The sequence below is a fragment of the Mesocricetus auratus genome, unplaced genomic scaffold (genome assembly GCF_017639785.1).
Source record: "Mesocricetus auratus isolate SY011 unplaced genomic scaffold, BCM_Maur_2.0 Super-Scaffold_100011, whole genome shotgun sequence".
In the NCBI taxonomy this organism is placed as follows: Eukaryota; Metazoa; Chordata; class Mammalia; order Rodentia; family Cricetidae; genus Mesocricetus; species Mesocricetus auratus.
Window position 1 is genome coordinate 13,951,688 of NW_024429195.1, and position 23,128 is coordinate 13,974,815.

The 23,128-nt window shown below is 45.4% G+C and overlaps 2 protein-coding genes across 2 annotated transcripts in view; one reads left to right on the top strand and one right to left on the bottom strand.

Annotated features, from left to right (window-relative positions):
* Naa15 (N-alpha-acetyltransferase 15, NatA auxiliary subunit) overlaps window positions 1-12,284 on the bottom strand; it is a 63,609-nt gene extending 51,325 nt beyond the window's left edge. Inside the window, exon 1 of the mRNA XM_040754441.1 lies at window positions 11,904-12,284. Within this exon, the coding sequence (XP_040610375.1) occupies window positions 11,904-11,957 (54 nt within the window). The 5' untranslated portion in view covers window positions 11,958-12,284. The remainder of the gene's footprint in view (window positions 1-11,903) is intronic.
* Window positions 12,285-17,725: 5,441 nt separating this feature from the next.
* On the top strand, window positions 17,726-21,808 carry Ndufc1 (NADH:ubiquinone oxidoreductase subunit C1). Its single transcript, XM_040754443.1, has 4 exons — window positions 17,726-17,870; window positions 18,486-18,589; window positions 19,505-19,584; window positions 21,651-21,808. The coding sequence occupies exons 1-3, from the start codon at window positions 17,804-17,806 to the stop codon at window positions 19,562-19,564; spliced, it is 231 nt and encodes a 76-aa protein (XP_040610377.1). The 5' UTR covers window positions 17,726-17,803; the 3' UTR covers window positions 19,565-19,584; window positions 21,651-21,808.
* Window positions 21,809-23,128: the final 1,320 nt, after the last annotated feature.

Here is a 23,128-nt window from a genome sequence, read left to right on the forward strand (position 1 = left end):
ATACATCTTCTAATTTTTCTAAGTATGTCTTATAAAAATGTTATTATCATTACATAAAACAAAATGCACCTTAAAATAAACATATTTTCGGAGACAGTCTCACTATGGAGCTGACCTAGTACTTAATATTTAGACCAGACTGACTTCAACACAGAGATCCATCTGCCTTTGCCTCCCTAGCCCTGGAACTAGATGTGCACCACTATGATGGGCAAATCTTCACATTTTTAAAGCAACAAGTGTATAGTCCCAGGATAGTATAGAAAGATCCATGGGAAATTTGTACCAACACTTTTGTAGAATGATGAATGATGGCCTTAGGGAGGTTTTTTTGTTTTTTGTTTTTTTTGTCTCTGTAGGTTAGGAGCTCAAAACTGAAAAACTACAGATTCAATCTTATTAGCAGCAGAACTGAGGTGACAGCTACCACGGGCTTTCTGGCACTACAGTCCTGCTCATGTATCATAAAGCACGCCAGACTTCACCAGGTCTTCCTTTCTTTTTTGGCATTAAATTATGTTATTTGAAGAGTCAAACGAAGATGAAAGAAGGAATAAAGAGAAGGTGATGTAGGAAGAGGAGGAAAAGGAGGCTGGAGGCTCTGCAGTTAAGAGCACTGGCTACTCTTCCAGAGGTCCTGAGTTCAATTCCCAGCACTCATACGGTGGCTCACAACTGTCTATAACTGTAGTCCCATGGAATCAGATGCCCTCTTTTGGTGTATAGGTACATACAAACAAAACACCCATATGTATTTAGTACATACACAAGTAGGGGCTGGAGAGATGGCTCAGTGGTTAAGAGGATCCGCACCCACATGGCAGCTCACAACTGTCTGTAACTCCAACTCCAAGGGATACAACACCCTCAACATATACATGAATGCAGGCAAAACCAGAATGCACATAAAGGAAAAAATAAAAAGCAGTACTTAAAATTGAAAAAAAAAAAGGCCAGGCATTGGTGATGCATGCCTTTAGTCCCAGCACTCGGGAGGCAGAGGCAGGTGGATCTCTGCCTTATTGTAATCTAGTCCCTTAAGAGAAGAATTGACAGATCTAACATACAACTGTGTTAGCTTTGGCTACTGGGGAGTCACAAAGGACTTCGAACATCTGTTAAGATAAAGTTTTTTTTTTGTTTTGTTTTTTTGTTTTTTGTTTTTCGAGACAGGGTTTCTTTGTGGCTTTGGAGGCTGTCCTGGAACTCACTCTGTAGACCAGGCTGGCCTCGAACTCACAGAGATCCGCCTGCCTCTGCCTCCCGAGTGCTGGGATTAAAGGCGTGCGCCACCAACGCCCGGCCTGTTAAGATAAAGTTACAGTTTTTTAGCAACACATAGCTTCAGGGAGAAAAGGAGGTACCTTACTTAAAAGGAAGGCTTGAGTGGGCAGGCCACAACTGCCTTTGATCCCAGCACTCAGGAGGTAAAAGCAGGCAGGTCTCTTAAAAGTTTGAGGCCTAGTTGGGCGTTGGTGGCACACGCCTTTAATCCCAGCACTTGGGAGGCAGAGGCAGAGGCAGAGGCAGGCGGATCTCTGAGTTCGAGGCCAGCCTGGTCTACAGAGCGAGTTCCAGGACAACCTCCAAACAATACAGAGAAACCCTGTCTCGGGGGGGAAAAAAGTTTGAGGCCAGAGCCTGGTCTACAGAATGAGTTCCAGGACAGCCAGGGCTACACAGAAAAACCTTGTCTCAAAACAACAAAGGGGGGGGCCTCCTTTCTAAAACTGGGGGGGGAGGGGTGGAAAGAAATGCCTTATCACACATTGGCAGTGACAACTAAAATAGCAAAATCATGAAGGTGCCTCAGGTGCTATGCACAGAGGGCCAAGCTTAGACAGAAGAGCTCACACAAAGATCATGCATGGTCTCTACAATGCTGTTAGGCAGGGAACAGCAAACTCTGTAGTAATGCTCATTTTCAATATTCACATTTGCTCCACTAGAATTAATCTATTAGGGGATGTTTTAATCTCTTCAAACCTTGTGTTTGCTTCTGCCAGAAAACTAAGTGAATACAGAAATGGGCAGTTGAGACAAGTCCTGAGGCCATGCACAGCTTATTGGTGCAAAGACATCAAGCATCTATCAGCTACCTCAGTTCACCCTGTGAGCTCTGAGCCAATCTATGCCACATCTACCCACATCTGATACCATCTTGTATCAGATTTCAAAATACCTACCACTTCGTGGTAATTAGCAAACTATAGTCCTTTGGATGCTCACTTCTGAAACAAGCTAGCTCCAAGTGTTTTTCCATGAAAAAATACACCTTTACAGTATGTATGTATCTGTTAGTTATTTTACATATGTAAATCTGCACAGCCTTTTAAAAGGATTTGTTTTATTTTTCATGTGTGTGTGGCCTTGTATGATTATTACAGTTCCTTGGAGTTATAGGCAATTTGTTAGCTACCTGAAATGGCGAATTCAGGTCCACTGAGCTATCTCTTCAGTCCCATGTTTTATTTTTATTAAAGTCCTATTTTGCTGTTACTGGGGACTTGATTTGAAACACCATCTTTCTATGTAGCTCAGACTAGTCTGGAACTTGGCTTCCAGAATGTATTGCTGAGATTATTGGCAAATACTACCTTGCTTATATTTGTGATGCTGTGCCAGATCCATTCTCCCCACATACCCTGTAGTTTTTATTCCAAATTTGCACAATATAATGTCTTTTAGGAACATGTATGCCCTGGTACAGACAGAACAAATACAAAGCAATGAGGAAGATACCTTTAACAGTCTAATTGTAAGCACTACCTATCTTGCTGGGCAGTGGTGGTGCATGCCTTTAGTCCCAGTACTCGAGAGGCAGAAGGATCTCTGTGAGTTCAAAGCCAGCCTGGTCTACAGAGTGAGTTTCAGGACAGACAGGGCTGTTATACAGAGAAACCTTGTCTGGGGAGGAAAAATGAAAACAAAACAAAACAAAACAAAAACAAAAAACCCAAACCTACCTATCTTACAAATTTTTAAAGGACTGTTACAAGATTTGGAGCCATCAACATATTGAAAAACAAAGCTATCCTGGCTCAAAACAGATATTCAATAATACTAGTTTATTTCATTCACTTTGATGTGGTTCTCAAACATTGATAAGCAAAGGAGATCTTGTAATAGCCAATGAAATCTCTCTGAAAACAAACAGTACCATTTTAAGCAGACCTATTATCATGGAGAAGGGAACGAAGATTGCTATTTAGTTACTTGGTACAGCAACATATTTGAAAGTAGAAAATCCATCTTCTTCAGAGTATGTTCTGCCTTCATAAAAAAGCAAACTTTCATTACTCCTTTACTCCAAACAATATAAAACCCCAAAAAATTCAAACACCTTTACAGTTTCCTCAGGAAACATAATAGATATCCCAAATTACCTAAGCTAAAGTTTTGTTTATTTTATACTAACAAAAAGACAATGACAGTAGAGAATATGGGAGGGAACTAGCCACAGTCAGGCATAATGGCAAACACTATAACTCCAGCACTCAGAAAGATGAAGCTGGCTGAGCATTGGTGGCCCATGCCTTTAATCCCAGCACTTGGGAGGCAGAGGCAGGTGGATCTCTGTGAGTTTGAGGCCAACCTAGTCTACAAGAGTGAGTTCCAGGACAGCCTCCAAAACAATACAGAGAAACCCTGTCTCAAAAAAAAAAAAAAAAAGGAGGACAGATGAAGCTGGAGGATTGGATTGCTGCAAATCTGATGCTAGCCTGTCTTGAGGGGAGGGGAGGGGAGGGGAGGGAGGGAGGGGGAGGGAGGGGAGGGGGAGGGAAAGAGGAGGGGGAGAGGGGGAGGGGGAGGGGAGGCTTGAACAACATTTAAAGGACTCCAGCTAAACACAGGCCCAAGAGAAATGTGAGAACGGAACCATGCATTTTCCTGGAAGTCAAAGCTCCCAACACCCAGCTGTTTATGCTCTCTCATACAACATGAGCTTTTTGTGTACACACACACTTTTATGAGCAGAAAAATATATATTTGAATCAATCCTCTATCATATGCACATTCTCAAAAGCAGAAATATTAAAGGAAATAAGACAGTGCACTAGAAAGTAACCCATCCAGTTGAGACCACTTGGTCAGCAGCGCTCCAGATCTCCAACCCTGCAGGGTGCCAAGTGTTTCCCTCTGGAAAATTCTAGCCAGTGCTTCACAATAGCTGGGGTGGCAGTTCTATTATCAAATGAGACTATGTGAGCACCTCAAATGAACCTGGACTGTATGGCTTTGCTGTATCTATGTAATGTAACTGTAATTTCAGTTCCTATAAAGATTTTGTCTGCTTCTGTAAGAATACAGTATTGTCTATCAGTATCCAAAACAGAGCTGGGCACGGTGGTGCACACTTTTATCCCAGCACTCAGGAGGCAGAGGTAAGTAGATCTCCGTGAGTTCAAGGCCAGCCTGGTCTACGAAGGCTTTTTAAAAAATATTTTATTTATTTATTATGTATACAATCTTCTGCCTGCTTGCCAGCAGAGGGCACCAGATCTCATTCAAGGTGGTTGTGAGCCACCATGTGGTTGCCGGGAATTGAACTCAGGACCTCTGGAAGAACAGTGAGTGCTCTTAACCTCTGAGCCATCTCTCCAGCCCCCATTAGTGTATATCTTAATGTTATTTCCTTTTGCTCTAATATGATAAAAGCAACTTAGAACAATTCTGGGTTATAGTACATTACTGCAGGAGTCACAGCAAGTACTATCTTAGTTAAGGCTTGTACTGCTTTGATAAAACACCTTGACAATAAACAACTTGGGGAGGAAAGGGTTTATTTCACCTTTTTTCCCTGAATAATGTCAATTCATGACCCAGGGAAGTTAGAGCAGGAACCTGGAGGCAGTAGCAGATGCCCAGGGAGGAGTCCTTCTTTCTGGCTTTTTCCTTCTGGCTTGGCTTGCTCAGTCTGCTTTCTCATAGCACTCAGAACCAGCTGCTCATGGGTGATACAGCCCCCAGTGATCCAGGTCCTCTCACATCAATCATTAATCAAAAAAAGTACCACAGGATTGCCCGCAAGTCAATCTTCTAGGGGCATTTTCTCAACTGAGATTCTCTCTTCCAAAATGACTCTACATTGGATTACGCTGACACAGACCTAGCCAACACAGAGCTATGGTGACATTATACCCATAAACAGGAATAGAGCAATGAATTAGATTTCATGTTTGCATTCAATTGGAGTTAACCCTGCCTAGATAATGATGCACCACTTTGGACAGATACTCCCAAGCATTATCTCCCACTTGCTGCCCACATGCCAACTTAATCTAGATGAGCCCCCTCCTTCCCACCCCCTTACTTGTTTGCTTTTAAAGAAAGGGTTCCTCTGGCTGACTTGTAACTCTGTAGACTAGGCTGGCTGCTGTGGAACAATCTGTGTTCACTGTAAATATGCGCTGCTCTCATGTATTGCAGGAGCCATAGGTGGGACGACACCAAACTAAGGATGCTGAGATGAAGAAAGGTGGAGTCAGAGAAGCTGCCAGCAGGGTGGAAAGTAAGCAAGACATTCCAGAGAAGTCAATGCCAGGAGCCTTGGGGCAGCACACAGATTAACAGAAATGGGTTCATCTAAGTTGTAAGAGCTAGTTAGTAATAAGCCTGAGCTATCAAGTCAGGTTTTATAATTAATATAAGCCTCAGTGTGTTTATTTGGGAGCTGCTGGTAGGACAAAAACTTTTGCCTACAGCTGACCCTAAACTCAGAGATCAACCTGCCTCAGTCTCCCAAGTGCTGGGACTAGACAATTTCTCATTGAGTCTCTTTCCCAGGTAATTCTAGTTGTCATGCTCACTATTAAAAACCAGCCATCACAGGGCTGGAGAGATGGCTCAGAGATGAAAAGCACTGACTGCTCTTCCAGAGGTCCTGAGTTCAGTTCCCAGAAACTACATGGTGACTCAAAACCATTTACAATTCAATCTGGTGCCCTCTTCTGGCATGTAGGCAGGACACTGTATATGAAATAAATAAACATTAAAAACAACGAGAAAGCAGCCATCGCAGTTTACAATCTGCTTTCCTCTTTACTAACAGGTAAGATTAATGTGTATCAAAGAACTGTCTTAATTTTCTTGACTGCACAAAGACAGGCAGATCTCGGTGAGTTCAAGGCCAGCTTGGTCTGCATAGCAAATTCTAGGCTACATAACGAGACCTTGTCTCAAAAATAAAAACAACCTTAAGGCCAGATACACGTACTTACCACACCAAGCCAAAAGGCCTGAATAGGAACCCTGGGACCCACATAGTAAAGAACACACACTTGAAAGTTGTCCTCTGGTTCCACATGAGTGTTGTGATATGTACCCCCAACATGCAAAAAAATAAATGTAAAATTTTTTAGATAGTTCTTAAATTATTTTAATGAGATTCATTACCTTGTATAACTAAGATGTGCTAATAAAGACATTAACTTTTTTATTTTATGTGCATTGGTGTGAAAGTGTCAGATACCCTGGAACTGGAGTTATAGACAGCAGTGAGCTGCCATAGGGGTGCTGGGGATTGAATCTGGATCCTCTGGAACAGCAGCCAGTGCTCTTAACCACTGAGCTATCTCTCCAGTTCTGACATTAAATTTTTTAATAAATAAATGTGTTTATGATCAGTATGATCTGAGTATGTACTTTATGTATCTCCATTAAGAACTTGTACAAATTTCCTCAGGCAAAAGGATGTCACAAGTGGAAAAGATTTTAGCAGGCCTGGTTTACATGCATGTAGCACAGGGAGGCAGAAATATATTAAAACTAATTTCACAAGGAAAAAGGAAACCAATCTCAAAGTAACTGCCTAGACCCAACTGTAAAACTAGAATGTCCCTCTGAATTTAAATGATAGGTGAGCCTGGCGTGTGTGTCAAGGTTTTGATTTCTAACTTGGGCAGACCTAATATAAAAAGGCAGGTGACCTTTTCTGTGTATATGGAAGTCTACTTGTTAATAATTCCAAATTATAAGGACACTTTTTTTATTCTCTCCTCTCACAGTTCTCCCCCAAATAGTAAATACTAGATGGGTATGATTCAATTACCCTGAAAAAATAAAGCCTGATTCCTGACTCCAAGCTCTACGTGTGAACCCTAATTTAACTTCTGTCTGCCCGAAGCTGGGTGATGGGGGCCCACACCTTTAATCCCAGCACTTGGGAGGCAGAGGCCGGCAATCTGTAGAGGCCAGCCTGGTCTACAGAGCAAGTTCCAGGATATGCTCCAAAGCTACATACAGAGAAACCCTGTCTTGGGGGGAAAAAGTCCAGGAGGATAACTCACCGGGTAAAGGTGCTTGCTGCCAAGCCTGATGACCTGAGTTTGATCCCCAGAGCCTACATGGTGGAAACAGAGAAGCAGCTCCCACAAAGTGCCTCTGTCACCACACTCGCTTCAGCATTCAGTGTTCAAAGAGAATGATGCTCTAGGGCAATTCTAAAACTATATTTCTCAACCTGTGGATCATGACCCCTTTGAGGATTGAATGACCCTTTCACAGATATTGCATAAGACCATCGGAAACACAGATATCTACATTACAATTCCTAACAGCAGCAAAATTACAGTTATGAAGGAAAAGTTTTATGGTTGGGGAGCACTACAATATGAACAAAAAGGGTTGAAGCATTAGAAGATTGAGAACCACTGATTTAGAAGGTATCTAGATGTCACAATTCTCTAATGACGTAATTTTTTAAATATATTAAAATGATATGAAATTTTAAAAGGACTGATAGGCAACAAAGCAAAATCTCATAACAGAACATCAATTAATCTTTCAATCTTTCTCTCTAGATGAACTAGAGACAAGAAATACTTTGCACATATCTTTATCAATTTGTAACAATGCTTAGAAAACAGCACTGTGGAGAAAGGGAGGAGCAAATATGCAACAAATGTTATTGCAGGCATCAAACAAAATAAACTAAGCCAAGTAAATCCACTGTAGAAATTATGAAATTGTGCAAAGAGAAACTACTACATGAGTTTTCATTAAAATACTGAGCCAGGGGCTGGAGAGACGGCTCAGAAGTTAGGAGCACTGGCTGCTCTTCCAGAGCTCCTGAGTTCAATTCCCAGCAACCACATGGTGGCTCACAACCATCTGTAATGAGATCTGGCGCCCTCTTCTGGCCTGCAGGGATACAAGCAGACAGAACAATGTACATATAATAAGTAAATATGTCTTAAAAAAAATACTGAGCCAGAAACAGTTCATCACTCTGTGAAATATGAACTGGCCCTATGTAAGTTTACTAAGTATGGAACACCACATGCTACTGTCACCAACCTACCAACACTTGATTTTAGCACTAGAGTATAACCAACTTTTCCTTTATCAGACAACAAAAAGTGGGGGAAGAGAAACCTTAAAAATCAAGAGAGATTCCAGGACACTGAGAACTACATAAAAGACTCCCCATCCCATCCCTCTCCTGTCTCACAAAAAAAAAAAAAGAGACAAAAACCAAAACAAAAAAGAACAAAACCCAGAGCTAACACTATAAAAGCTGCAATTGTGAAACAAAACTATTATTCTGCTTGGTAACATTTTCTTCATTCCTAATGTCTGTCAATAAAAACATTGTATCTCTTTTTTTCTTCTTCCATTTAGAGATTTACACATTTTTCTTGTTTAAGCCTTATCACAATAAATCCTTTAATTGGCTAGCAAAACCATGCAGTGAATAAAAGTGCTTGCCACCTAAAGATCTGAGTTTCATCCCTGGGACCCACATGGTAGAAAGAGAACCAATTCTGGAAAACTGTTCTCTGACCCTTACGTGTGTGTTGGCATGAAGGCGCACATGCACACATTCACACAAGCATGCAATAAAATTACTTTACAATAATTAATCCTTTTGGACTGTGATTTTATCAATGAAATTAGAGGTTTTGTCCCACCATCACAACCAAGAACTGTAATAATTCTATAAAAGGTTAAACAAACTCTAAGTCTATCTTGCAGAATATTACTTTGCAATAAGATAGAACAGACAGACTACTGATACAAGCGAAAACTTGGATGAACCACAAGGAAATTTTGCTGCACTAAAGAAATGCCGACCTGTAAGCTATATACACTTTATGAGTCTCTTCAGTAAACAGTCTTTAAAAATTACTCCAATAGGAGACACTAGTCATAGTTGCTGGAGGGTGAGAGGAAAGGATGGGAAGGATGTAGGTGGTCGTGGTCTTAGAAGGACAACGCAGGGCTCCTTTGTTACTGTAGAACTATCATTTCTTGACGGCAGAGACAGCACTTACACATGTAATAGCACTCACAGAACTAAACACACATACAACTACAAATAAAACTTGCGAAATATGAATAAAATTGGTAGACACTGTCAATGTTACAATCAGCTATAAGATTTTAAGATATAATATTTGGAAAAGTAGGTAAAATATACAAAGAACATCCCAATCTACAATTGACTTTGTGACTCTCTAGTAATTTTAGGGAGGAAATGGATGGAGTCAACCCCAACATGTGCATATTACACAGAGACACACAGTTGATTTTGTGCTGCATGGTGGTTCACACCTGCTATCCAAGTACTGGAAAGCTGAAGCACGAGGAATACTAAGAAAAGGAGGCCTGCCTGAACTACAGAGAAAGACTCAGCCTGGTGTGGTGGCCCATGCCTTTAATCTCTTGTGCATTCAAGGCCAGCATGGTCTACAAATAGAGTTCCAGGACAGACACCAAAGCTACACAGAGAAACCCTGTCTCCAAAAACAAAAAACAATGAAAAGGTTGAAAAACTTGAATTATTAAAAAGAAACTGTTAATGGTATTACAACTATACAGGGCAATGTCTTTATTCCTAAGGAGTGACACATAAGTACAGTTTTTTTTCCTCTATGTATGGAAAGAAACAGTAATCTTGGCAATTTGTTATATATAGGTAAAAGACTTAAGTGTTTTTTGCTACTCTCGTTTTTCAGAGTGACCCCCTCCAGTCAGTATAAACACAGGGAGTTGGGAACATAGCTCTGCTTGTATTTAGCACAGGGTCCAACCTCCAGCATTATAAAAAGGATAAAGAAAAATAAAGGGGGGGGGGCTGGAGGTTAAGAGCACTGGCTGTTTTTCCAGAGGTACTGAGTTCAATTCCCAGCAACCACATGGTAGCTCACAACCACCTTTAATGATATCTGGTGCCTTCTAGAACACTGTATACACAATAAATAAAATCTTAAAAAAAAAAAGAAAAAGAAAGGAACAAGGGGGTGGGTGGGTACTATGCTACAATTCCCGACTGAAATGAAAACAAAATACCATTAAGGAGTATGTGACTATCATTTTTCAGCACCAATTGATTAATCAACAACATGGGCATTTTCTGTAAAATCAACTGCCTCGACACAAATGGTTATTTAGGATTTATGTATTTTATGTATTTGAGTGCTCTATTTGCATGTGTGCCTGCATGCCATAAGAGGGCATCAGATCCCACTACAGATGGCTGTGAGCCACCATGTGGTTGCTGGGAATTAAACTCAAGACCTCTGGAAGAGCAGCCCAAGTGTTCTCAACTGCTGGGTTATTTAGAGGAAGAACAAACAAACAAACAAACCCTAGATCTCCATATTTCTTTGTCGAGCAAGTGAATTATAACTGCAAGCTAAAAGGCTAAGACACACGCGCGCCCAAGTCAATCTCTACCTCTCCCCGGTTTTTACTCTGTATAGCCCTGGCTGTCCTGGAATCTTAGACCAAGCTGGTCTCGAACTCATTGAGAGACCCACCTGCCTCTTCCTCCCCAGTACTGCGACTAAAGGTGAGCGACACCACCGCCATTCAAGTCTTACATTTGACAAATACAGTTCTTTCATAAAGAAATGTCTGTGTAAAAGAAGCGACTCCCACACTAAATACCAAACAACAACAACAACGGTGCTACAATGTATTAATGGCAGCGCCAAGACTACTGGGCATAGTTTACAATGTTAACAGGTTCAATCCAATACCAGTAAGTATCAGGGCATGCATTTTTTTAAATGCAACCTGCAAATATCTGAAACACAGAGCTAGCGTCAACAAGATCCATCTCAGAAGATGCCTATACCATCTTCTGCTAAGTTTTTGTGCATCGGTGTTTTTTTTTAAAACTTCCCAGTGTTAAGTCAAGTCTGTACCAGAACTTCCTACCGGACCGCCCGCTAGACATGAGTCCCACCTCCGGAGAAGGGTGGCGGGGTGAGACTGGATCGCTCTCAACTAAGAAATGTGTCATCGTCGTCCCCCACCCCATTCCTAAAAAGAGGCCCAGGGGCTGCGGGGGTCAAGGATGCGAGGGACTCCACGGAGGTGGCAGACTGCAAAGCTCCCTTCGCTCTTCCATCCCTCCCCCTCCCCTTTCCCCGGAGTCACAGTGACCCCGGGCCGGGCGGCGGGGACAGGTGAGTCCCAGGTGGGGAGGCAGAGGGAGGGACGGGCCGCGGAAGGAGAAGCGCGTCCGAGCAATGAATGAGCCGGGCCTCGGCCGCGCCACCTGTTCCTCCCGAGGGGGCCACCCCGACGGGGGCCAGCGGCGGGAAGGCCGGGCCCGAATCGGGGGGGGGACCCGCGCGGCCCGCGGCCCCGCTCAAGGCCAGGCCGCTCCTCCCTTCGCCCTCGGAGGGCAGACGGCGGCCGTGCGTGTGGCAGCCCGGGAGCCCGGGGCCTAGTCCGGAACGCAGGCCTCCGCAGCCCGCGCGCGCGGCCCCGGCCGGGCACCGCCGGGGCGAGCCGGGGAGCGCGCTCTGGCGGCCGGCGCTGCCGAGGCGGGGTCCCCGCGGGGTGGCCCGGCGCCCGCCCGCCCGCCCGCCCGCCCGCACGCCGGGCTGGGGAGTGACAGGCCCGGCTCCCCGCTCCCCGCTCCCCGCCGCCCGCCGCCCCACACTCACCAGGATCCGCTTGAAGAGCGCGTTCTCCTTGGGCGGGAGGCTCACGGCCGGCATGGTTCCGGCTCCTCCCGCGGCTCCCGCCACCGCCCGGCTCGCTCAGTCCGTTTGTCCGCCGCCCGCCGCCGCCGCCGTTCCCAAGCTCGCCTCAGCCTGGAGTCCGCTCGGCCGCCACTAGGCCTCGGGTGTCGCCGCGCCGCCCGGCCCTGACACCCGTCTCTCCTTTTTTTTTTTTCTCTCCCTCTCTCTCTCTCTCCTCCTCCTCTTTCCCCCCCTTTCTCACTTCACGCCGCCGCCGCCGCCGCCTCCCCCCCTCGCGGGTCTCCGTCGGCGGTTCACGTGGTAACTGAAAAGACCGACAGAGGCAGCCAAAATGGCGGACGCCGAGGGCTTTCCCACCCGGGTCACACCTCCCAGCGCGCAGGCGCGGTGACCCGCGCTCCCCACCCTCGCTGCACCGGAGCCTGCCGGGATCGCGGAGGCCGGGCGGGCGGGCGAGCCGGGCGGCGGGGCGGGCGGAGGAGAGGGCGGCGAGCCGGGCGGCGGGGAGGGCGGGCGAGCCGGGCGGCGGGGAGGGCGGGGCGGGCGGCCGAGTCCGGGGCGGCTCTGCCGGTCCTTCCAGTGCCGAGCTCCCGGGAGTGCAGCCAACGGCGCTGTCTCCCGCCGCCTCCTCGATAAACCGGCCTTTCGCCCACGGGGGTGGACTCGCCCCGGTGGTGTCAAACGCCCGAATGCCGATGGAGGAGGGGTTCTCAGAGGGGCCTAAACTCGAGCGGGGGCGAAGGGTGAGAGGAGGGAAAGCTTCGCCCCAGTGGGGACTTGGGAACCGATCCGAGGAGGGGCGGGCTCCGTCGTCTCTGGAAAGCGTCAAAGAGCTTGACCTGCGAGATGGGCTTGGCTGGCCGGGGCGTCGGAGGTTTCGTTTGACCGTGGGTAAGACAGCCGGGAGAGGTCACCTTCGAAGTGGCTGTGTTTGCCCTGCCAAAGGAGCCCTGGAAGGCTGCGCTGTGCGTGTTTATTTCACTGCTGAAGTCACACAGTGGTAGGGTCACCTCGATGCGGTAGGGTCGAGGGTCGAAACTCGCGGAGTTGGCGTCCAGCTCACGCTTAGGACCGTAACTGCTGAACTCTACCTGTTACCGGAAATCCTCAGACCGAGCTCCACTCTGCAAGATTGGGCCTGAAAGTGGAAGAGGGCCCCCCCCCACCTGCAGACTTTTCATGAAACCTTCCCAGAGTGACATGCCATTGAGTCATAAGAGCCATTTTACCCTCGATTATCTCGTGCTGGCCCTGTGGTACCCGGTGCATCGTGGATCATAAAAATACACAAGAGATTGATTTTTTTAATTTTTTTAAACTGATACTTTGTGGTTTTCGAATTGTTCTTTAACTTCCCTGGTCTGCAGAATGAGTTCCAGGACATCCAGGACTATACCCAGAGAAACCCTGTCTCGAAAACCCTAAGATTATAGCAGTCCAACCCTAGGGTCTCCTTGAATACTGTAATCCCTCTAAAGATTTAGGAAAACTAGGTTGGTGAGGTGTCCAGGTGGATAAAGGCTCTTACTATGCAAATCTGACACTTAAGTTTGAACCCTGAACTCTCATAAAGATGGAAGAAGAAAAAGGGTCCCACAAAGTTATCCTCTCTTTCCATATTGGCATACATAAATAGTAAATGAAATTATGGGGCTCTTCGAGTAAGAGCCCCGTTGCTCTTGCAGAGGACCTGGGTTGGGTCCCAGCACCTCTGAAGGCACCAGCTGTGCTCGGGGCACACACACACACATGCAGGCAAAATGCTCAGACATACAAAATAAAAGTCAACACATCCAGAGACACAAACGGCTTGTCTTCAAGTGTGCGCTGTTGGAGCGCTGCCTGCTGCCTCCTACCTGCCAGACAAACACTTCTACCTCTGAGCCAGCTGCACCCAAAGCACTAGAAGACCGACTTTTGTGTTTTGAAATTGTACATACAATTTCTTAAATAGCATGTTAATTATGCACGATGTTTTTCATTATTTTCATAGATGCACATAATATATTTCGACCTTATTCTCACACATACGTGCCCCCCTTCCCATCTCTTGTCTGCCTCTACTGCTGGCAATCCCCTTCCGACTAAATAGCAATTTTGTTTGTTGGTTTGTCTTGCTAAATAACCCAGGCTCACCCTGAACTCACTTCCTCCCCCTCTGCTTCTCAAATGCTAGGATTACAGACATAATGCCCCATCCAAGTCTAAACAGCAGGGTTTTGGGTGGGGAGCTTTTGTTTGTTTTTTATATAAAGATTTTGATTATTTGTGTTCATGCACAAGTGTGTGGATACTGGTACCCATAGAAGTCAGAAGAAGGTGTCAGACCTTGAAGCTCGAATTGCAGTGGTTGTAGTCACCCACTTGGATCCTCTGGAACAGCAGTGAGTTCTCTCAGCTGCTCAGCCAGGCCCAGACAGAAGTTTCTAAGGTTCAGTGAATACTGCTCTGATTACAACATTGATCAGATTCGTTACTGAGTTAAAAATGCGCAACAGAGAATAGTCTGACCACACAGTCAATGACATGATAGCCTGAACTCAGTAATAAGTAAACTACAGACTCCAATCACTACCACTTGGCAGATAGAAATTGAATTGGAGTTGGACTTGGAGTGCTCCTTGTGCTTCCGGGATGTTACAGCCAAGGTTGTATGGCGCTGCAGCCGCTGAGGGCCTCGCATCCTTCCCCATCACTGTGGTTACAGGGCTCCCTCCAGCTGGGTGTGATGGTGCACACACAGAATCCCGGTGCTGAGAGACTAAGGCAGAAGGACTTCAAGACCATCGTAAAGCCCAGCACTCAAACACCCAGACTTAACAAAATAACAGTCAGTCACGTTTTGGGATGTTTGTTTAATAAAGTTTATGTATACAAGAAACTAATCTTCAGGTTCTGTTCTTTACCCCATCCCTTGGACATGTTAGTCAAGATGTTTCTTCATGGAAAAATCCAGGGCTAAAACTTACTTTCTAGGTGTTAAATCTCCCTTCACCTAGGTCACAAATCAGGGTTTTAGCATTTAAATTCAGGACATGGTTTAAATAGATGTTTAAAAAGATATCTACCAAACTAGACACCTATTAGCCCAGGTAGGTTCTTTGCAAAATGAGTTTCTATAGCTGCCTCCTCCAACTCTAGGGGTCCAGTGAGCTCTAACATACTTTGTTGCTCTCCCAAAATATACAGTAGGAAAAGGACACAGGGATCAGAGTTCTGGAAAACAAAATGGACTTTCCCAGCATAGATCCTGAAGTTGGCAATGTGCGTACTGGTTCTGTACACTCTGACAAATGGTGGCATCTGTTTCAACTTGTTGAAGACTAGCAAAAGCTGTGTCAGGACAAGCTCTGGCGGTGTCCTGTAGAACGAGTATACAACTGAGGGCTTGCTGAGTGGACAAGAAGCCGGTAAGTGGAGAGCCAGCAACTGACTCAGCGCATTAGCAGACTGGTTTGCTTACTTGAGCATGAGCCCAGGAGGCTCAGACTAGGTTACAAACTAAAGTAACTCACGCTATTAGTAACATGTTTAGCCACAAAGCACAATATCATCATTTTACCGTCTGTCGGTAATTTACTTTCTTTTCCCCTCCCTTTTTGATACGTTTACTGTATGTGTATATTTGTGTGCACATGTGTGCTTGTCAGAACACACATCTGGAGGTCAGAAGAAAACTAGTAGAAGCCTATTCTCTCCTTCCATTAAATGGGATGCAGCAACAGAACTCAAGTCATCATGCTTGACAGTAAGGGCCTTGATTCTGCACCCACCCTTCTTTCCTTTTCTAAGACAGGGTGTCTTGTGCTAACCCGGGTTGGTCTGGGGCTCACTATGAAACTCAAACTTCTCTCAAAATTGAGTCACTCCTGCCTCTGCTTCCCAAGACCTGGGATTAGACATGAGCCACCACACTCTGCTAATGACTTTGTTTTATCAAAAAGATTTTTAAAAAATATTGCAAAAAAATACATAGGAAAATGTTAACACCTATTTTGCTATTAAAGTAGACCTAAACAGCTTTAGGTTTTAACAAATGGCTTTTAAGGGTAAGTTTGTAGCCTCTGCAGGCTGAAGAGATGGCTCAGTGGTTAAGCGAGCTTACTCCCCTAACAAACACCTGAGTTTGGTTCCTGGCACCCACTTTAGTGGGCTCACAGACATCTATAACCCCAGCTCTGAAGGGAAGCTTCATTCATATACTCCACCACTGATCTACCAAGGGAGTTCCAGGACAGCCTCCAAGACAATACAGAGAAACCCTGTCTCGAAAAACCAAAATAAATAAATAAATAAATAAATAAATAAATAAACAAACAAAAGGGCTGGGCGGTGGTGGCGCACGCCTTTAATCCCAGCACTCGGAAGGCAGAGGCAGGCGGATCTCTGTGAGTTCAAGGGCGGGCTGGACCGACAGCCTCCAAAACAATACAGAGAAACCCTGTCTCGTAAAACCAAAAAAAAAAAAAGTCTCCAAAAATAAACAAAAATGTCTAAAGCAGCTGATCAGTCAGGGTGAGCCAATGCCTCTGACCTTCATTGTCACCTTCCAAGCACCTGTTCTCACACACACGTCACCATGTGAGCCTACAAATAAAAATTACAAAAGTGAAAAACGAAACAGCTGATTAGTACAATGTGTTGAATAGGCAAACAGATAAGTCCTAAGCTTCCCAACAAACCCTACAGGATAGGTTTTATGTTACAGTGGTGAAACTGTGGTAAAGATTAATAACTAAAAATCATAGTGTTGAAATGTAGTGGACACAGATCGTACTTAAGACATGGTTTGGAACCTGTCCTGCATAGACATATGGCCTTATATCCAGTCCCACCTCGTTAGGTGGGCTGCCTGGATCCCTGGGCCGTCTGGATGCCCCACCTGAACCAGTCGGGGCACTTTCATGTAACATCTACAAGAATTTTATTAGGGCCTGGTGGCAAAGGTCTTCTAATCCCAGCTCCTGGAGAGTCACCTGCGCAACTTGGTGAGCCCCTATCTCAAATATGTGAAAAAGTTATGTGGGGATTTGTAGCTCAGTGGTAAGGCACTTGCTTAGGATGTAAGAAGTCCTGTATTCCCTCCCTAGTAAATTGCAGAATTCTTTTCTTTTCTTTTCTTTTCTTTTTTTTTTTTTTTTTTTTGGTTTTTCGAGACAGGGTTTCTCTGTGGCTTTGGAGGCTGTCCTGGAACTAGCTCTTGTAGGCCAGGCTGGCCTCGAACTCACAGAGACCCGCCTGCCTCTGCCTCCCAAGTGCTGGGATTAAAGGCGTGTGCCACCAACCCCCGGCAAATTACAGAATTCTATCCCGCAGGATTGAGCGGCATCGAAGTGATCTTGAACAGAATTGGATTTCAGGAACTGCTAAGAGACCTTTGCAAATACAAAGTTCCTTCGTGGACAAGTTTGTCTTTGAGCCATCTGTTAGTTGATGCTAATAATCACGGGACATCCTGTAGCCAATGCAGCAATAAAATGATGACTGTAAACCACACAATGAATTAACTTACTGTACCTGAAACACTAAACTCAACCCAAATTTTATTCTTCAGCAAGACACTTCCATTTTCAATTTTCTGGCTCACCAACACTTTAGTAAACCTCTGAGACGAGCGCCCTGGGAGTGGACGAACTGCCTTCCCGGCCCCAGCCTTCTTTGCACCCCGTTGTTTTACAGACAGACCCCTGAATCCGGGTTCTAGGAAACATTGTTCTGAATTCGCCCACCCGCGAATTCCGCTTCTGCCGCCAGGGGGCGCTGCGCTCCGCGCCACCTGCCGGAGATGCGCGCGCAAGGAGAAGGCGGTGCCCGCCGGACACGACGCTGACGCCGAGAGGGGGCGGAGTCTGTGGGGCAAGATGGCGCTGTCCGCTGCTCTGCGCCCGTTCTCGCGGCTCCTGGCCCCCGCCCGGCTCCCGAGCTGCTGTGAGTGTCTCTTCAGGCCCGTTCGGCCCTCGGCCTACTCCCACCCAGCAGGAACCGTCCTGGAACCTCCGCAGTAGCAGGAGGTCGCGGCGCAGGCCGTCCCGCAGTGACCTTCCGCGGGCCGCGGTGCGGGTTCTCCCGTCCGCATCATCGGCCGCCTGCCCTCCTCCTAACCACCTGGCCTTGCAGGGCCTCCGGCGCTTCAAATATGCCCAGGAGACGACAGACAGGGAGGTCCTTCCGGGGCTGCCTCTCACCTTTCCACGCCCGAGCCATCACGAGGCTTTGCAGGCGTCCTGAGTCCCGAGGACGGCCCTGGGGCTCCGATGGTGACCCCAGAGGAGTTACTCCAGCTCTCTGGACTGTGCTTCCCTGAGTGTTTAGATTGGGGGTGGCGGCTAGAGTACATATGACCATGTAAAGCCAGGGATGGTGGGGCTCTCCTGGAATCCCAGCCCTGGGGAGGCGCAGACAGGCGACCAGGAATTCAAGGCCAGCCCGGGCTACAAGAACCCCTATCTCAGAAGAGAGAGTTTAATGCAATAGTGCGTACACTAGAAAAGGTTACGTTATCCTCGCTACAAGTCACTAAGAGACGTAATTCTCCTTTTTCAGCTCCAACACGGTCAAAGTTCTATGTCCGGGAGCCGGCCAATGCCAAACCTAACTGGCTGAAAGTTGGGCTGACCTTGGGCACCTCAGTTTTCCTGTGGGTTTATGTGAGTACCCTCCCTGTCTGATTCCCTGAGCTGAAACTACACACACTTGTGAGCTGGCTGCTGTTGGTCCTGGGAACCAAAGTTGGGTCCTCCGAGAGCAGAGCATGCTCTTAACTGTAAAGCCATCTAGATCATCAGCCCCAATTTTACATTCGTTCTTGAGAACTTTTACTGCTGGGAGCTTTAATTGCTGCCAAGAGCATTAAGGATTGAACTGAGGTCTTTAATTCCCTTGAATGTCATCATGAATCAGTCATTGTTGCAGTTTCATAGTCTGTCAGATGGTGGTTTCAAGAGAGTAACTGGCCGGGCGGTGGTGGCGCACGCCTTTAATCCCAGCACTCGGGAGGCAGAGGCAGGCGGATCTCTGTGAGTTCGAGGCCAGGCTGGACCGATAGCCTCCAAAACAATACAGAGAAACCCTGTCTCGTAAAAACCAAAAAAAAAAAAAAAAAAAAAAGAGAGAGAGAGAGTAACTGTTCTCTGATTTCTAATTAGAGAAGTGAGGGATGGGGTTGATCGTTCATGACGTCAGACTTCTAAAATTGGAATGTAGCATGCACACTAGGATAAGGTAGACTTGTGCCCTCCACGTGACAATGCACAGGGCACACACACCTGTACATAGACACACACACAGGTACACAAAAGTATAGCAGCCAGCTTGGGACACATGTCATGTTTCATGATTCTTCTGTCAGACGCTTTCTGTTGTATCATTCTCAAATGTAATGTCAGGTTGTGGTCAGCAGTGTACTCTGCTAATGATTCTTGAATCTTTTTATTTCTAGTAAAATAGTAACCGTTTTATAACCTACCCTATTTCTCTTATGAAGCATAAGGGTCTTTACTTGGTTTCCTCCTCTTTAAGCTGTCAGAAAGATTACATTTCTGGTTTTAACTATTAACTTGTAGCTCATCAAACAACATAATGAAGATATTTTGGAGTATAAAAGAAGAAATGGATTGGAATAACCTTTGGAGATATTAATATAGTAAGTATGCTTATAGAGTATATAGGTCGTGGAAGTTAATTTATCTGTTTGTTTGTAGCTGTGACAGGTTCACCAATGGGCATAGTAGCACATGCCTTTTTTAGTGCCAGCACACAGAGAGTTATACAGATCTCTGATGCCAGCCTGTTGTTCTACATAGTGAGTTCCAGGACAGCCAGGACAAAGTGAGAGAGCTTTTCTCAAAAAAGAGCGAGAGATGGGGTCTCACCCTATACCCTTGAGCTCTCTGTGTAGACCAGGGTCCACCTGCCCTTACCTCTGCCTACGTGCTGGGATTCAAGGAGTATGCCAGTACTCCTGGCCTGCAGAATAGCTTCAGTACTGGATAAGGTCATACATACCTATAATTCTAATACTGCAGAGTCTGTGGCAAGGGAATAATTAGCCTGAGGCTAGCCTGGTCTGCACAGCAAGACCTGGTCCCAAACAAAGAAAGAAGGAAAAACAACAATAAAACCAAAATCACCTTAAATCATATCTTCTTTACAGTACTTTACACATTGTGTTCATAGCACTTAGGATAAATTAGCATAGTTTGTGTGTATTTACCATGTCTTATACTTAAGTGTGGATTCTGTAACAGCAGAACTCTCGTGTATTAGATTCATGTTTTGTTCTCAATGCTGCACTGAACACCTACCCAGCCACTCTAGGAGTTTAATGTTCAAAGAACAAATGAAGTATAAAGGCAAAGGATTCTGAGGTTTTTTCTGCTTAACCATTTCATTATGATTGTCGCTATAACTAGCATCCAATTGAGGAATTCAGGTAAAACCTAATATTAATGAGATAACATATTTTACATGCTCTAATTTTTTTTAGATTTATTTATTTATTACATATACACCAGATTGAATTGTAGATGGTTGTGAGCCACCATGTGGTTGCTGGGAATTGAACTCAAGACCTCTGGAAGAGCAGTCAATGCTCTTAACCTCTGAGCCATCTCTCCAGCCCCTACATGCTCTAATTTAAGAGAGAGATCTGTGTGTGTGTGTGTGTCACATATAACATGCATGTAGTATGTGTATTACACAAATATATATAATATATATGCTTTATTTCTGAAAATTATTTGAAAGAAATCCTCTATCCTTTTTTTTTTTTTTTTTTTTTTTTTGGTTTTTCGAGACAGGGTTTCTCTGTGGCTTTGGAGGCTGTCCTGGAACTCCCTTGGTAGTCCAGGCTGGTCTCGAACTCACAGAGATCCGCCTGCCTCTGCCTCCCTAGTGCTGGGATTAAAGGCGTGCGCCACCAACGTCTGGCCCTCTATCCTTTTTAAAGTGAAAAATACCTCATTAACACACACCCGCACCCACCCCTACCCACCCACCACCCACCCCCGGCGGGAGGTTAAGAGTACTGCATGCTCTTCCAGAGGTCCTGAGTTCAATTCCCAGCAACCACATGGTGGCTCACAACCATCTAATGCCTTCTCCTGGCATACAAGCATGTACACAGATAAAAGACTGTGTGCATGATAAATAAATATTAAAAAAAAAACAGCCGGGCATTGGTGACGTATGCCTTTAATCCCAGCACTCAGGAGGTAGAGGCAGTCGGATCTCTGAGTTCGAGACCAGCCTGGTCTACAGAGCAGGTTCCAGGACAGGTTCCAAAACATCACAGAGAAACCCTGTCTCCAAAAGCCAAAAAAAAAAAAAAAAAAAAAAAAAAAAAAAGCACAAACCAAAACCCTTAGCTTTTGGGATGAGGAGATAGCTCAGTAATTAAAGCCACTGGTCAGCTCAGGGGTCAGTTGAGAGGCCCTACATTGATGAATAATGTGGAAGCCATTGAGAAGACTCTCAGCATCAGCCTTAGGCTTTCACATGCAGGTGCATGCACACCACACACACAGTACCTCAGTTTCCATGTTAAATCTGCTGGATAATAAACATATAATCTCAAGTACTGAGTGTATTTTATAGATATATCTTCTAGATTTTTTTTCCCTGATGCCTAAGGTGAATTATTCAGAGAAGTTCAGTTTCAACATTATCTGATCATTGCTTTGGATTGATTCTTCTTCTTCTCCCTTGTAGGTCTGCTTCATAAGATGATCGTAGCCATTCTTCTGGATTCACCAGTCTGTGGAGTTGTGGATATGAGGGGAAAGTTATATGTGAACATGTGTCAGTCAAGTTCACATGTCCATTTTGCATTATTAAACAAATAAAAATACTTATGTTCTTCACATGTAGAAATGGATTCAGTAATCACTGCTGGTGGGCTCTGTTTGACTTTTTTTTTAAAGATTTATTTATTATATATACAGTATTCTGTCAGCATGTATGTCCACAGGCCAGAAAAGGGCACCAGATCTCATTGTGAACCCCCATGTCGTTGCTGGGAATTGAACTCAGGACCTCTGGAAGAGCAGTCAGTGCTGTCAACCTCTGAGCCATCTCTCCAGCCCCCTCTGTGTGACTTTTTAACTGTGTATTTTTCTATGTGTTTGTATATATGTATGTGTACCATGTACATAAGTGCTCAGAAGTCTAAGCTGGAGCTCTGGGTGGTTGACAAGGATATTGGGAACCAAACTTGGGTCCTCTGCAAAAGCCCAAGTGCTTCTAGCTGCCAAACCCCTCTTGTCAGCTTGCTTGCTTTCTTAGACAAGGTCTCATTGTAGCTCTCTGGCAGTTCTAGAACTCACTGTGTCATCCAAGCTTGTCTTGAACCCACCTGCCTCCAGAGATTACCACTGGCCAGTCCTCCCCAGCTCTTGTCAAAACATTTAGATGCCAAAGAGACAGACTACTTTATTACTCAAAATACAAAAGAGCCGAGGTAATATCTTGTTGATGAGGAGGTGATAAGTCAGACTATAAAGATAACCTTGTTATCAGAGTTGCCTCTGTCTCCATTTGCTTGAATTTGAATTGTCTTTGTTGACATGATGGGCGTTTGTCTGTTGTAATGTCAATGAGGAGTGCTTGCATGCATTCTTGGTACCCTGGAAGCTCAGAAGAGGGCATCAAATCTGCTGGAACTGGATTTACAGTTTGTGAGCCTCCGTGTGGGTGCTAGGAACCAAACCCCAGTCCTCCACAGGAACAATCAGTGCTCCTAACTTCCAGCCCTCCACAGGAACAACCAGTGCTCCTAACTTCCAGTCATAGTGCCCATGGTGACTGTCTGCTCACCTTTGTGGGCACATGCCATTTTCCACTGGCTTTCAGCAAAGTGACAGCCACTATAGGATTTTTAAGAAGGGACTAAGCTAGCCGGGCGTTGGTGGCGCACGCCTTTAATCCCAGCACTTGGGAGGCAGAGGCAGGCGGATCTCTGTGAGTTCGAGGCCAGCCTGGTCTACAAAGTGAGTTCCAGGACAGCCTCCAAAAAAGCCACAGAGAAACCCTGTCTCGAAAAAAAAACAAAAAAAAAAAAGAAGGGACTAAGCTGGCAAGACTGTCAGTGGGGAAAGCACTGGCTGGCCTGACAACCAGAGTAGGATCTCTAGACTCCTCAAAAAGGTAGAAAAGATGCCTTTAATCCCAGCACTCGGGAGGCAGAGGCA

Excerpts from the sequence above, each read along its gene's own strand:
- Ndufc1 (XM_040754443.1), top strand. The coding sequence starts at position 17,804 with ATGGCGCTGTCCGCTGCTCTGCGCCCGTTCTCGCGGCTCCTGGCCCCC. Across the intron at positions 17,871-18,485 it reads CGCCCGGCTCCCGAGCTGCT|CTCCAACACGGTCAAAGTTC; the intron begins GTGAGTGTCTCT and ends CTCCTTTTTCAG. Across the intron at positions 18,590-19,504 it reads CAGTTTTCCTGTGGGTTTAT|CTCATCAAACAACATAATGA; the intron begins GTGAGTACCCTC and ends ATTAACTTGTAG.